The sequence below is a fragment of the Loxodonta africana genome, chromosome 18 (genome assembly GCF_030014295.1).
Source record: "Loxodonta africana isolate mLoxAfr1 chromosome 18, mLoxAfr1.hap2, whole genome shotgun sequence".
NCBI lineage: Eukaryota > Metazoa > Chordata > Mammalia > Proboscidea > Elephantidae > Loxodonta > Loxodonta africana.
Window position 1 is genome coordinate 66,662,245 of NC_087359.1, and position 15,476 is coordinate 66,677,720.

Consider the following 15,476-nt stretch of genomic DNA (forward strand, 5'->3'; position numbering starts at 1 on the left):
TGCTGCTCTTATAATCGTCTCTTTATCTTTGGTTTTGGCAAGCTTGATTATATTACGTCTTAGTGACTTTCTTTTAAGATCTACCTTATGTGGAGTTCGATGAGCATCTTGGAGAGATATCTTCTCATCTTTCACAATATCAGGGAAGTTTTCTGCCAACAAATCCTCAACAATTTTCTCTGTGTTTTCTGTTATCCCTCCCTGTTCTGGTACTCCAATCACTCGTAGGTTATTTCTCTTGAAAGAGTCCCACATGATTCTTAAGGTTTCTTCATTTTTTAAAATTCTTTTATCTGATTTTCTTTCAAACATATTACTGCCAAGTGATTTATCTTCGAGTTCAGAAATTCTAGCTTCTACTTGCTCAATTCTGCTCCTCTGACTTTCTATTGAGTTATCTAATTCTGTAATTTTATTGTTAATCTTCTGAATTTCTGATTGCTGTCTATGGATTTTTCCAGCTTATTAAACTTTTCATTATGTTCCTGAATAATCTTTCTGATTTCTTCAGTTGCTTTATCTGTGTGTTCCTTGACTTGTTCTGTGTATTGCCTCATTTCCTTCCTGATGTCTTGAAGGGTTCTGTACATTAAACTTTCGTATTCTGTATCTGGTAATTCCAGGAATGCACTTTCATGTAGAAGATCCCTGGATTCTTTGTTGTGAGAGCCTGTTGAGGTGATAATGGTCTGTTTCTTTATGTGACTTGATATTGACTGTTGTCTCCAAGCCATCTATAAGTTATTGTATTAGTTTATGCTTGCTTACTGTGTCATAGCTGCTTGCTTTGTTTTGTTTTGGTATACCCCTATGGGTTGCTTGAGTGAGCTAGCTTGATTATTTTTGTCTTCGGAGCTCTGGTGTGCTGTCCCCAGCTGGCTAGAGCTGTTATCAGGTATATTAGTCTAGGAGTCCATTCAGTTTTCTTGTATGAATTCAGCTTAGGTTTCCAGGTAGCTGATATCAAGTGTATGGTACAGGCTCTGTCCTACAGTCTTAGAGGGGCGGGGTGATTGGCATATGTAGTGGTACCTGATTGCAGCAGGGGGGTCATGCTCTGAACAAGGCAGGGGGCTGAGAACCGAGTCCCAAGTGTCTCTGAGGAAAACACGTCTCTGTTCCCTACAGAGTGCTGGTGGGTGGGTTCTGCAGAGGGACCATGGGCGCCCAAAGTTTTTGTCATAAGGACTGGAAGGTACCAGTTATCTTTGGACCCCTGTCACGGGTGGCTTGGTGACCTGAGTGGAGCTACCAGCCCTTAGGTCCCTGTTGTGGGTAGGTGAGAACCTTGTTTAATAGGCAAAGCAATGTCAAACATCCAACGCCCACCTCTCCACCGCACAGCTGAAATGGTTGGAGTTTGCCAGCAAGGGCCTATTCTCCCGAAATAGGCCCACACAGGTCCATGCAGAACAGAAAGGTGCTCAAGGTCCATGGACTGTTTATGCCTGGACAGGAGCCGCTTCTGTCCTGAGCTCCCCTGGTTAATGGAGCTAGCAAATTATCTTTTCCCCCCAGTTGCAAATTTTTTCCTTTCCCGAGGCTGGGAGGACGGTTCCAGGTGCTCACCAGTGTCTATCTCAGGCCTAGGGATTCAGCCGCTGAAGCCGGCTTGGGGGGGCGGGGGGCGCGGTAACGTATACGCAAGTACTTAGCTTTTGCTGAGAGCGCCCTTCTGGTCAGGTTCCGGAGGCGTGAGCGGGCTGTGTGCCTGCTGCTTCTTCCTGAGGAAACTGCGGCTGAACTCTAGTGGCAGCCCGCCGAGCTGCCGCCGCTGCTCTGGAAATGGTGCCTGAGGGCTCCCCGATATTCAGGTCCGGTAACTCCTCTAGGCTTCTGAACGGCCTCTTCCTCCCCCGCCCCTCAGTTTGTGGTCTAAGCTTGCCTTTGATGCTCAGGGCTCCCAACTTGTCACAAATATACTCGTTTCACTTGTTTTTTCAGGTCTTTGTTGTAAAGAGGGCTTGACGGAAGCGTGTGTCTATACCACCGTCTTTCACAGAGGAACACATTTTGTAAACTTTTATTTGCACTTCCCATACCTGGAACATCTTTCAGATCAACATTGACCACCAACATGTAAAGAACTGTCTGGTGCTTCATTGTACAGAGGTACCATTATTGATTTGACCATTTCTCTGGAATTGGAAATCTAGAATGTTGCTTTTTTTTAAACATTTTTATTGTGCTTTAAGTGAAAGTTTACAAATCAAGTCAGTCTCTCATACAAAAATTTATATATACCTTGCTACATACTCTTAGCTACTCTCCTCCTAATGAGACAACACACTCCTTCCCTCTACTCTCTCTTTTCGTTTCTATTCAACCAACTTCTGACCACCTCTGCCCGCTCATCTCTCCTCCAGACAGGAGCTGCCTACGTAGTCTCATGTGTTTACTTGATCCAAGAAGCTCACTCTTCACCAGTATCATTTTCTATCCCATAGTCCAGTCCAATCCCTGTCTGAAGACTTGGCTTTGGGAATGGTTTCTGTCTTGGGCTAACAGAAGGTCTGGGGACCATGACCTCTGGGGTCCTTCTAGTCTCAGACTGTTAAGTCTGGTCTTTTTACAAGAATTTGAGGTCTGCATCCCACTGCTTTCTTGCTCCCTCAGGGGTTCTCTGTTGTGTTCCCTGTCAGGGCAGTCATCGGTTGTAGCTGGGCACCATCTAGTTCTTCTGGTCTCAGGCTAATGTAGTCTCTGATTTATGTGGCCCTTTCTGTCTCTTGCGCTCATTATTACCTTGTGTTCTTGGTGTTCTTCATTCTCCTTTGATCTAGGTGGGTTGAGACCAACTGATGCATCTTAGATGGCTGCTTGCTAGCGTTTAAGACCCCAGATACCACCCTCCAAAGTGGGATGCAAAATGTTTTCTTAATAGATTTTATTATGCCAACTGATTTAGATGTCCCCTGAAACCATGGTCCCCAAATCCCCACCGCTGCTGCGCTGGCCTTTGAAGCATTCACTTTATTCAGGAAACTTCTTTGCTTTTGTTTTAGTCCAGTTGTGCTGACCTCTCCTGTATTGTGTGTTGTCTTTCCCTTCACCTAAAATGGCTCTTATCTACTATCTAATTAGTGAAAACCCCTCTCCTTCCCTCCCTCCCTCCCTCCCTCCCAGTCTCGTAACCATCAAAAAATCTTTTCTTCTCTGTTTAAACTATTTTTCTAGTTCTTATAATAGTGGTCTCATACAATATTTGTCCTTTGGCAACTGACTAATTTCACGCAGCATCATGCCTTCCAGATTCCTTCATGTTATGAAATGTTTCACAGATTCATCATTGTTCTTTATTGATGCATAGTGTTGCATTGTATGAATATACCATAATTTATTTACCCACTCATCTGTCGATGGGCACCTTGGTTGCTGCGACTTTTTTTTTTTTTTTTGATATTACAAACACCACATTTACTTTTAAGGGAATGTGATTTTGAAAATGTCATGCCCCAATTTATGAAAATTGCAGCCTCTGCAGTGCCAGCCAGTCTGGGTCTTGCTATGGCTGGGAGGGGACTGTTACATGTGATAAAGGATTTATAACCAGCACGAGGCAGCCCATCCACTTCCCACTTTCTCCTTCAGGAACACAGTTTCTGACTCCAACTTGGAAGATCGGGGTGGCTTATTTTCTTCTGCCCTGTCATTTCTGGAAAAATGAATGAGATATACTTCCTGGGCTCCGCATGGGAGTTGCAGGAGGATGCCTACCCTCGAGGGGTAGAACTTCTAGGACCACCTGATCCCTCTGCCACCAGGACCACCAATGTTTGAATGGGGAAACTGAGGCCCAGAAAGAGAAAGGGTCCTGTTGGCATCTCTCGGTGTCAGAACTAGACTCCAGGCTTCCTACCCGCCCATCCATGACTCTGTGACCCCCCTCTGCTGGCCTCCTGGGAAGTGATGTTCTTCAGCTTAACTCCCAAGATGCCTCTGGTTAAAAGCCTCTTCATCCAGAAGCCCTCTGGGGGTCAAATCCCTGAGTCGCTGATGGGGAACCTGTGCTTGGAAGCCAAGGAGTCTGGGAACAGTTGGTCATAGTCCAGTGCTGCTCTCCTAACCAATACCCAGCCTCCATGACAAGCCTCTCCCTTATCAATTTTATTAATGATCCAATAATTTTCATTTCCGCCCCAGCAGAGGAGCCATCAAGGATCCTGGGTTGTACTTAATTGCCATATCTCTTTTGTCTCCTTTAATCTGAATGAGTTTCTCAGTCTTTCTCAGCCTTTTATGACTTTGACATTTTTGAATAATACAGTACCTTAAAAAACAGTGCTCTTCATTTGGGGTTTGTCAGATATTTCCTCATGGTTAGATTCAGGTTACGCATTCCTGGCTGGAAAACCGCACAGACGATGCTGTGACCTTCTCAGGGCATCACACCTGGAGGCACACACAGCCCATCTGCCCCTTGCTGGTAATTTATTTTAGTCACTTGGTCAAGATGTTTGATTTCTCTACTGTACAGCTATTCTTTTTTGCTCTTGCTATTGATAAAGGAGCCCTGGTGGTGCAATGGTTAAGTGGATGGCAGCTAACTCAAAGGTTGGTGGTTCAGTCCCACCAGTTGCTCAGCAGGAGAAAAAGCCTGACAATCTGCTCCCGTAAAGATTACAGTTTAGGAAACCCTATGGGACAGTTCTACTCTGTCCTATAGGGTTGCTAAGAGTCAAAATCGACTCGATGGCACACAATAGCAGCAACAACAACTAATGAACAATCTGTGAAGAGACACTTTGAGGCATTGATAGTTCAGTGGTAGAATTCCTGCCTTCCATGTGGGGGACCTGGATTCCATTCCCAGCCAATGCCACATCATGCACTGCCACCGCCTGCCTGTCAGTGGGGGCTTGTGTGTTGCTAGGATGCTGAACAGATTTCAGCGAAGCTTCCAGACTAAGACAGACCAGGGAGGAAGTCCTGGCAAGCTACTTCAGAAAATCAGCCAGTGAAAACCCTATGGATCACAATGGTCTGATCCACAACTGATCATGGGGATGGCACAGGACCAGGCAATGTTTTGTCCCATTGTGCATGGGGTCACCATGAGTCAGGGGCCGACTAAATGGCCAACAACAATAAAGAGCCACTTTAAGATCACACCAATATGCTGCCCTTCATAAAAAATTTCCCCCTGGACTTAGTGTCCATTGATGAGTTTTGCCCAAAAGCTCTCTTTTTTTCTCCAGATAGGGCATCAGGCCTTGAATAAGTGTCAGCCTTGACTAACAATCCTATTCTAGTCCTGCTCTCCTGGCCACCCCATGCCTCCCAGATTTGACCCGGGGTTCAAGCCCCTTGTTCACAGTCTATCTTTAGTGTAGGCTGCCAGCCCGCCTCACAAGGAGCAGGATTCATGGCGACATCTCATTTCCTGTCCCGTGAAGCTTCTTGTTCTTTCTGTAGCCACTGGCTAAACCGAGGGGATCACAGAGTTGTCCAGCCGCCAAGGGTCGGGGTGCAAGGAGACTCAGAGCTGAGGGTGATGAAACCTTGCTAGCGAGCGAGGCTGCGGTGGGCTCTGCTGGAACCTGTGATAAGATGTGCAGCTGTTACTTTGAGGTTGGGAGGCTGGAAGCCCACAGGAAGTGACTCGGTACAGAGCTGATGAGTCTTCATACCGGCACCCGTCCTGGGAGAGGAGCTGCAGGCTGGTGTGGCTGTGGGGATGTCCATGGGGCACTCAGAGCCTCGGCCGGAGGGACAGGGCCGGCACTATGGGGCTCTGGCCTCAGACCAGCGATCCACTGCGACGGCGCCTGCTCCCTGGAGCCTGCCCCGCAGGAGAGCTTACGTGGCAGCTGCAGTGCTTTGCTACATCAACCTCCTGAACTACATGAACTGGTTCATCATTGCGGGTGAGGATGGGTGGTCTGCTGCTCTGCCCACTGGCTGCCCAGCCACCAGCTGGGGGCTACGTTTCCCACAGTGGCCTTCCATCTGGTATCCTTTCTTCTCTTCCAACATGTCTCTGGTGTTCTCTCCTCTGGAGGTGGTTTTCAACCATGCCTGAATGTGGGGGGTGGGCAATTGGAGGTCCCAATCCAGCCCTAAACTAGTAGGGTGTGCAGTGAGTGTAGGGGGAGAGGACACGGTGGGGTGTGCATGGATGAAGACAGCAGAGAGAATGAGTCCTTCAGACAAAGGCCTGGAGGCTCTGGACGGATCTGCCAGGGTGAGGTTGTGGAGGATAGGTGTGCTCCCAGGTAAGAAATTGCCCTTGCTGAGCTGTTTCTGGGGCCGCAGGCTGCGTGCAAATCCTGCACGTTCTGCCTGCCTTCCTGTAGAGGAGGGCTTTGCCTGCTTCTGTCTTCTTGGCATTCACTCATTCATCCATTTACTCAAGACTGGGGCTCAACCTGCGTCTGTCCTCTCGTCACTCACTCATTCATTCATTCAAGATCAATGGGAACTCAGCCTGCTTTTCTCTTCTTGTCATTCATTCACTTATTCATTCAAGACTGACTGAGCATTGAGAATGGAAAGGACCCTCTGGTAGGCCCTGGAGACCCAGGGCGAAGTCAGATTTGTAGGTCCTGCCTCATTTCAGGAATGACCCTTCTGTGGGGCCGAGGGAGAAGCTCATTCAAGGAATCCTTCCAGGCAGAGAGATGCTGCCAGAGGAGGGAGGCTCAGGCCAGGCTGGGGTGCTCAGACGGACTGCAGCGGTCTGGCCTCTCTGAGGCCAGGACAGCGATTCATTGCTGAAGAGGGGCTGTGAATAAATGGAACCCTAGGCTGCAGACATTACCGGACCTGGTTTCTGTCTTCGAGAAGCTCAGTGGGACACAGAATACCTGTCCTAGTAGCTCTGATACAGGACAGAGGGGGGTGAGTGGCAGCCGGGTGGAGCCCAAGGACAGGTGACTGAGAGGTCAGACAGAACACACAAAGGAGGGGGTGTTTAGTTGAGGCCTTTATGGCGCAGAAGATTGGAAAGGTGGGGTATGGGGTGAGGGGAGAGTGTTCAGAGCGGACAGCGTGCGCCAAGGCACAGGGAGTTAAAAGGTGTGTTCCGAGCGGGGATGGAGGGAGGGGATAAAGGAGGAAATTACTCAAAAGAGGGTGTTTGGGCCCAGATCATGGGCTTCTTGGATACTAGGATGGGAGCTTGGTCTTTCTTCTGTGGGCAATGGGGTGGCATAGAAAGTTTTTTTTTAAGTGGGGGGATAGCATCAGGTTTGAGGCCCTGATTGAGGCAAGGTGAGGCAGACAGGTCTGCTCAGTGGTGATGGCAATGGATTAGGCCAGAGTGAGGAGGCCTGAGGAGGAGTTTGGGGGGCAGGGGAGACTGAAGCTGGGGGAACATCGGTACAGAGGTACCAGCTGTCCCTGCCACTCGCCCTGGAGGGCCCCTGGTTGGGGCCTCAGCCCCCGAGTCCTGCTTTCCTGAGGCCCTTCTGTTCACTTCCCCTGGTCTTGGGAGAAGCGAGGCTGTGGTTGCCATTCGGGTGATGGCAGTCCAGAGAAGTGAAACCATGGAAAGGGCCTTAGTGACTGTTGCGGGCAGGTAGCTCACACGCAGAGCAGCTAAAATTCCCTCTTGCAAAACAGCCTTTTGGGGGGAGCAAAAGTGACCAGCACATATAAAAGCAAGGCTGGGTACACACCTGGCCCTGGGGCACCCCTAGAGTGCCATGGGGCTGGGAGGAGCCCAGGAGGACAAGACGAGGGATGAGCCCCATACCTAAAAATGGAAGATGAATGCCATCAGAGAGGATTTTTATCTAGCAATGTATTAGCAAAATACCTGTGTTGTCTATTTTGCATCTGTAAGGAATATGTCTTATTTGTATAATTAAAAAACATTAAAAGAGGAAAAAAGACATAGAGGTTTGTAGTCCTGGGCACCGGGGCTGCAGGGCTCGAATTAAATGTCTAAACAAAAATCCCTTATTTCATTTCTCTTTCTTCCACAGCTGGCAGGTCTTGCGGGTGTGGATGTGGAGATTCCTTCCCCACTGGGGGTTTCTGGCTCCCTCATGAGCCCAGACAGGAGGGTGGGGTGCCTCCAGCTGGGATTTGAGTTCCAGCTCCCTCAGTCCCAGGCATACAGCCTTGCACTGGCTGGAGCCTCTGTTTTCCCATCTGTAAAATGGGAACAATGCTGGTCCCTACCTTTAAGGGTAACAATTGCAAGTGTCTGGTGCAGCCTGGCTCTCAGCCATCTCCAGGTAAAAAGGAAATGATGAGACTTCTTGGTAATAATGGTGGAGCTAGAGCCTCATGGCCCAGAAAAGCAGGTGCCACAGCCCCTGACTAGTCCTTTCTGAACTACCACCAAGGGGCCGAGAGGATTTCAGGAAACAGAGCCCAGCATCTGGGAGCCTGCTTCCTGTGTCTGCATTAGACTCAGTGCCCACTGCGTCAGCCCATGGGTTAGCAAAAATTTGGAGGCTTCAGAGCCCTGGCTGGTGCCAAGCAGGGGCCTGCACCCTCAGGAAGCTGGGGCCAAGGAGGGACCTACGTGGGACCTAAGTCTCTGAATCTATGTGTACACTCACATGTGTGCTCATGTCTCTGGTAAAACATGCTTCTGTGTGCACGTGGGCAGGCCATAGCACACCTGTCTTTGCATGTACACAGTCCTGGGGGAACATGCATGTCTTCTGTGCAGGTCTGGGTGTCTGTGCAGAAGCAGGGCTGCTGTGCTGCACGACTCTGGAGACTTCCATTTACACTATAGTCTAAGTGACTGGCTGCGCACTGTGCAGCGAAGTGAACAGCAGCCCTGCACACGTGCATGTGTGCACGTGCCTGTAGCTGGGTCTTCCTGTGTACATTCCAGTGTATATGTATATGAGTGTCTGGCTGTATAAGACTGGGCTACATATCTGTGAGACAGGCTCCTGTATGTGTATGTTTATTTGTGCCTGGGAGTATTTCTCTGGGAATACTTATTTACAGGCATATTTTTACCTATGTGTGTGTGCACGTCTGTGTCTCTGTGACTATGTGCCGATGACTGTGAGAGTGTGCCTGTGTGTAAGTGTGTGTCTATCTGTGCGTTTGGTCCCTGTGCTGTGCTGGTCAGCTGTGGCCCTGTCCCAAATGCAGGGACAGCTGCCGTTAGAGACCCGCCCGGCTGGAAGACTGCCCATTCCTGAGCATGGCTCCTCTGTCCACAGGAGTGCTGCTGGACGTGCAGAAGTTTTTTCAGATCAGAGACAGTAACGTGGGCTTGCTTCAGACTGGTAAGCAGCGAGTCCCTAGCCCTGGAGCTGGGGCCCTGGGCTCATGCTGGGTGGGGTCTTTCAGCGGGCTCTGCTCTGTGTCCAGCTTCAGCTCTTGGGAAATCAGGTCCCGGCGGAGCACCATGAAGCCTGAGAAGGAGGCATGGAGGATGGTGGGGTTTGGCCATGAAGGGTAGGCTGGGTAGGAGGAGGAGCCAGCACGAGCCAACAGAGGAGGGTGCTGTAGGCAGAGCACAGGAGTGGGCTGGACAAGGTGCTTGAGGGTAAGTCATGGCTCTGGAGTCAAGACCTGCGTTCAGTTAGCGTTTGTTGAGCTCAACTGTGCACAGGAGGCTAGAAATTCTGACCCGTGCCTTCCTTCACAGACCTGAAAAATCTGACTACAGGACATACAGACACACAGACACATCCCCCACACCAGCTTAGGTGGGATCTGGGCCCACAGGGAGCTTACAGCATGCCCCATTACAAGGTGGGGATTGTTGGGGTCACGAGGCACTCACTTTTCTCCTGTGGGTGCCTGGATGGTGACACACTGTCTGCGTTATCTAGTGCTGCTGTAACAGAAATACCACGAGTGGGTGGCGTTAACAAAAGGAAAGCTATTTTCTCACTGCTTTTTTTTTATTTTATTTTAGAAGGCTGGAAGTCCAAATTCAGGGCGCTGGCTCCAGGGGAAGGCTCCCTCTCTGTGTCAGCTCTGAGGGAAGACCCTTGTCTCCTCAGCTTCTATTCTTTGGTTCCTTGCTGACCTTCAGGTGGTGTGGTCTCTGTCTTCCCCCACCTCTGCTTCTCTCACTTGCTTGCTTAATCTCCTTTACATCTTAGAAGAGGTTGTTTAAGGTACACCCTAACCTAATCCTGTCTCATTAACATAAGAACACCCATTCCCAAATGGGATTATAACCACAGATATAAGGATTAGGATTTACAACACACATTTTGGGGGGACACGATTCAATCCATAACATGCACGTACCCACATGCGTATGCACACCATCACAACACATGACACATACGTGTGCACACACCAGCCTGTAACTAGCACACACATGGGTTCCTCTCTGCTGATCCCTGCTTTCTCCTAATAGTCCACCATCTCAAAGCTCTAGAAGGGGACACAGAAACTTTGCAGGTGGTATGTGAGCACAGAGAGTTTTGAGAGAATACATGTTTCTTTCCTACAATGGATCTGCCTGAGAACAAGCCTGTGAGCTGCTGGGAGTTTCCTTTCTCGCTTCCCCTTAATGAGCTCCTTTCCACCATTTTTGCAAATGGCTAACGCGCTCAGCTGCTAACTAAAAGCCTGGCAGCTTGAGTCTACACAGAGGTGACTTGGAAGAAAGGCCTGGCAATCTCCTTCAGAAAAATCAGCTATCGAAAGCCCTGTGGAACACAATTCTACTCTAAAACACATGGAGTTGCCACGAGTCAGGATTGACTCCATGGCAACTGGTTATTTTCCTCCATTTTAAGCCGAAAGATCCATCTCTACCCTGAAATGGATTTTACTATGGTGCCAAACAGAGGGATCTCTGGTGGGCACTTTACCTCTGCTGGGGAGACCTGGAAGCAAGGCCAGGAGAATATCAAGGCCAGGCTGCTTCCTCCTGGCCACAAACCCATGGCGAGACACCAGCTGTTATCTAGCTGACCAGCTGTGTGACTACCTGCTATTTATCTCTGAAGTAAGATTCAGAAGAAAGATGGTTGTCTCAGGGATGGGTCTTAACACATTTATTTCGATGAAAAAATGAAGCCCTACATTTTTCTCACGGAAGGTCAGTTTGATTTGGCCGTTTGATTTGACAAAGGAGAACTGGCTTTGCTTATTAGACTCCAGGGTGGACATTTCCCATAAACGGAATGAACTCCATCTTCAGGACTAAGGAATGAATGAAAAAGTACATTTAAAACATATACAGTAATTCCAGAAATCATATCCTTTGGAACCATTTAAATTTCTGAGGAAAATATTTCAAATGTCAGCTGAAAGCGTGGGAGGGGTACATAGGTCTCTCTTAAGAGTCACATGACCAGAAGTTAGAAGACCACTGCTTTAGACGATGGGTTCTTTTCAGTTGTTCCTCAGTCTCAGGGCTGAGAGGCCGGGCAGCTGGCCGCCGCCTGGAGATACCTTCTAGTCCTATTTGTAGCCAAAGTGAGAACACTCAGCTGAATAGCCACAACCTTCTTGATTAGACAGATAATGGCAATTGAGTAAACTTTGCCCCTACCCTGGTTCTTACCATGGTGAACAGGATTGTTACTACAAGGCCCTTGATAAATGAGACACTGTGGAGGGACAAGTTTGTGTGTGAGGGTGTGAGTTAGTTGTACATGAAGGTGTGTGTCAGTGTGTGTGCATCCATGTGTTAAGGTGTGTTAGTGTGCATGGGTGTATGCGTGTGAGTGTTAATGTGTGTGAGAATGTCGCATGAAGGTGTGTGTGTGGGGTAGAGATGTGTGTGAGTGTGTTACTGTGTTAGTGTATGTATGGCTATGTGTGAGTGTGCTAATGTGTGTGAGTTAGTGCGTGCATGGATGTGTGTGTGTGAGTGTTTGGGATAGATATGTGTGTGACTGTGTTAATGTGTGCTAGTGTATGTATGTGTGTGTGAATGTGTGGGATGGGGATGTGTGTGAGTGTGCTAATGTGTATGAGTCAGTGTGTGGATGTGTGTGTGTGAGTGTGTATTTGTGAGTGGCTGAGGAGAAGGGCCGGCTTTGTCAAAGCCGTCCAAGAAAGTGCTTAGAAAGGGCAGTGGGCCTGGAGGCCTGGTGGCCAGACTTGTCCCAAGCCTAATCACCGTGTGACCTCAGGTGAGTCTCTTCACCTTCAGGGGTTGCTGTGCAATGGCCCTAGGCGCCCCCTGCTACCTGTTCACAGGGCTGCAGGAGGGAGGAAATAACTGAGAGAGAGCTTGGTCAGCTGTAAGGGCAAGGGTAGGGGTGGGGGAAACAACGGTCAGACCTCCCTCCGTGGGAAAGAGAGGCTGTTGAGTGGAGCTAGTTAATTAATTAATAGTATTTAAAACAAACTCTGACACCATGTTCCAGGTACTCTTCTAAGTGCTTTATGGTATAAACTCCTAATCTCCACAACAACCTCATGAGGCAGGCATTATGATTGTCATCTCCCTTTTACAGACCGTGAACCTGAGGTACAGAGAGGTTATGGAGCTTGCTGAAGGCCACACAGCTAGTAAAGGGCAGAGCTGGGATTGGAACCCTGGCAATCTGCCTCCAGAATCCATCTCTTAAACTTTGTGCTCATTAATTACTCTGCCTTGCCACAGAAATGATTTCAAAGGGGATGCTAGGCATGAGGAGGCCTGCCTTCTCCTTGGGGGGAGGTCTCTCCATCCAGAGCATCTGCGTTTGTGTCTTTAAGGGATCTGCGTCGCCCAAAACTGGAAAAGTATTAGAAGATTTGGGGAAATATTTTCTATAACTTTTGGGTAAAGAAGAGACGCATAAAACAAGGCGTGGAACACAATCCACCTAAAGGAATAGTGATACATTTGGCTACATCAGGACAAAACACTCCTGTGCGATGGTGATTGAAACTATAAATGCACTTAATAATAGTAATAAATAACATTTATTGAGCATATACATAAAGCCATTTACTGCCCTTTATTTTATTCAATGCTCTCTGCTGGGAGGCGCAAGTGGTTCATGTGCTTGGCTGTTAATCGAAAGGTTGGAGGGTCGAGCTCACCCAGAGGCACCTCGGAAGAAAGGCCTGGCGATCTACTTCTCAAAGATCAGCCACTAAAAGCCCTATGGAGCACGGTTCTACTCGGACACACACGGGGTCGCCAGGATTTGGAGCCAGCTCCAAGGCAACTGGTTTTCCTGGTTAGTCTAGTCCCAGAACTTGCATTTTTTGACTCTTAAATACAAAGTTCTGAGAAAAAACGATTTCCGAAATGTATTTAAAAAGTCAAACAACAGCCCAATAGAAAAATGGGCATAGGACGCGAACAGAAGAACACTTATTCAAAAACTGGCTGGGAATAATGCAAACTAAAACATCAGTGAGATCCTATTTGCTTTTCAATCATTAAAATAAAATGATCGATCATATCGAGTGTGAGCAAAGGCGCTGGCATCGCCTATTGTAGTGTAAATTGCTACAGCCTTTTTGGGGGCTTCTTCTGGCAGTAGCTATTAAAATGTTAAATGCCATTGGTACCAAAGATCACCCTCTGTGGAAGTAATAGGTTGAACTGTATTAAATCACTATTTTTCTAGGTCAAAATTGCCCTAGTTTTGGCGACTACATAGAGCTCAGCCCAATATTAGAGCGGGTCACGAGGGAGTGGGCGGGGCTGGAACCTGAGCTGGGAAGAATCCGGTCATTCATTGGGCTCAGGGGCTGTCAATCATTTGTGCCCTACAGATGAATGGAGACCCAGGTGCTGGGCGTCTCCATGCCCTGGGACTGGGGTCGCTGGTATGGGAGGGTCCAGACCTTCCCTTTTGCATCTTTGGCTGTTGCTGGCTCTTCACAGCCCGACCCAGGCAGCGGTCCACTATGATGCTCGGCTCGGAGGCAGCGAGCCCACCATCCCCGGAGTTTGGAGGCGATTGTTTTTAAAGAACAGAAGCTTTGTATGCAGACCAAACCCGTTGCCATCAAGTCGATTCTTAATCATAGCGACTCTATAGAACTGCCCCATAGGGTTTCCAAGGAGCGGCTGGTGGATTCGAACTACTGATCTTTTGGTTAGCAGCCTGAGCTCTTAACCACTGTACAAGGTATCCATGTATTAAAGAGTTGTTGCTGAGTCGACTTTCAGTCATGTTGACCCGGTGTGTGTCACCATAGAATTGTGCTCCGTAGGATTTTCCATGGCTCATTTTTCAAAATAACCACTCGGCCTTTGTTCTGAGGCGCCTGTGGGGGTGGACTCCATCCACTAACCTTTTGGTTAGCAGCGAGTGCCTCGACCGTTTGTCACCCAGGGACTCCACGATTACAGCCAAGCAAAAATGTGGCAATTTCTTTGTCTTTACTAAATAGCAAATCGCATTCGTTAATTCAGCAGGTAATATTAATAAGAGTTTAATTTTAAAATTGATTTTATAAATACAACTGTCAGTGTCAGGGGAATGTTTTACCTACTGATGGAAAGCAGCTGTTTGCCAGCCTCCTGGGTCTGTAATCAGGGTGCTCATTCCTGCACTCATCTGCTGTGAAGCAGGCCCCAGGCAGAGACTTTCCTTCCCTCCTTTTTTGTCAGCACCCCCACCCCGGCAGGTGGTGTTGTTGATGTTAGCTGTTGTCGAGTAGCCCCTACCTCATGGTCACCCCATGTACAACAGAACGTTGCGGATTGGACCATTGTCATCTATAGGGTTTCCACTGGTCGATTTTCAGAAAGTAGATGGCCAGGCCTTTCTTCTTAGTCCTTCTTAGTCTGGAAGCTCTACTGAAGCCTGCTCAGTGTCACAGCAACACACCAGCCTCCACCGACAGACGGGTGGTAGCTGTACGTGAGGTGCACTGACCGGGAATTGAACCCAGGTCTCCCGCATGGAAGGCGAGAATGCTATTACTGAACCACCAATACCCCCTAACAACAGGTGTGTGAGTGATAAATCAGACCAACCCCAATACCTAGAAAGGGCAGGGGCGCTTTAGGGCCCCCAGGCTTCCCGGGGTCAGAAGTTCTAGTAAAGATAGGAAACTAGTGTCTACCAAACACGTGAGGCTCTGTGCCAGGACTCTCCCTCCTTCTTTCATCTCATCCCTACCCAGCCTCAGAGGGGGATGTTGACGTCTTTACTGTTGAGATGATGCTCAGAGAGGTGGACTTAGTCACCTAAAGCCACATGTAAGCAAGTGGCAGAGCTGGGATTCGAACCTGGGCCCTGGATCCCCACATACTTCTTAGTTACCCCCACTCTGGGCTGAGTGTTGGGAGGGGATTGGGAGAATCACCTCATCTTTTCTTTCTCATGCCTGGACTCACTACCCTGGTGCCAGCTTGTGGCATCTGGGCCAGCCCTTTCCCTGGGCCTGCTGGGCTGTCTAGGGGGAGAACTCATGGTGACCCTTGCACATCTCCTCCAGTCTTCATCGGCTGCCTGCTGCTGTCTGCACCCGTGTTTGGCTACCTGGGCGACCGACACAGCCGCAAGGCCACGCTGACCTTCGGGATCCTGCTGTGGTCAGGAGCTGGCCTCTCCAGCTCCTTCATCTCCCGCCGGGTACCTTCCCCCACCTGCTTCCTCCCTGATCCAGAACCATGGGAGTTGGGG

General features: G+C 48.8%; 1 protein-coding gene across 5 annotated transcripts in view; it reads left to right on the top strand.

The window, feature by feature from the left end:
• The first annotated feature begins 5,429 nt into the window (after positions 1–5,429).
• Positions 5,430–15,476, top strand: part of SPNS3 (SPNS lysolipid transporter 3, sphingosine-1-phosphate (putative)) — a 57,359-nt gene continuing 47,312 nt past the window's right edge. Inside the window, exons 1-3 of one of the 5 annotated variants that reach the window (XM_064271608.1) lie at positions 5,430–5,867; positions 9,138–9,203; positions 15,289–15,425. In XM_064271608.1, coding sequence (XP_064127678.1) covers positions 5,678–5,867; positions 9,138–9,203; positions 15,289–15,425 — 393 coding nt within the window. In that variant the 5' untranslated portion in view covers positions 5,430–5,677. The remainder of the gene's footprint in view (positions 5,868–9,137; positions 9,204–15,288; positions 15,426–15,476) is intronic. The other 4 variants (XM_064271605.1, XM_064271606.1, XM_023556316.2 and 1 more) reach the window with 4 other exon arrangements.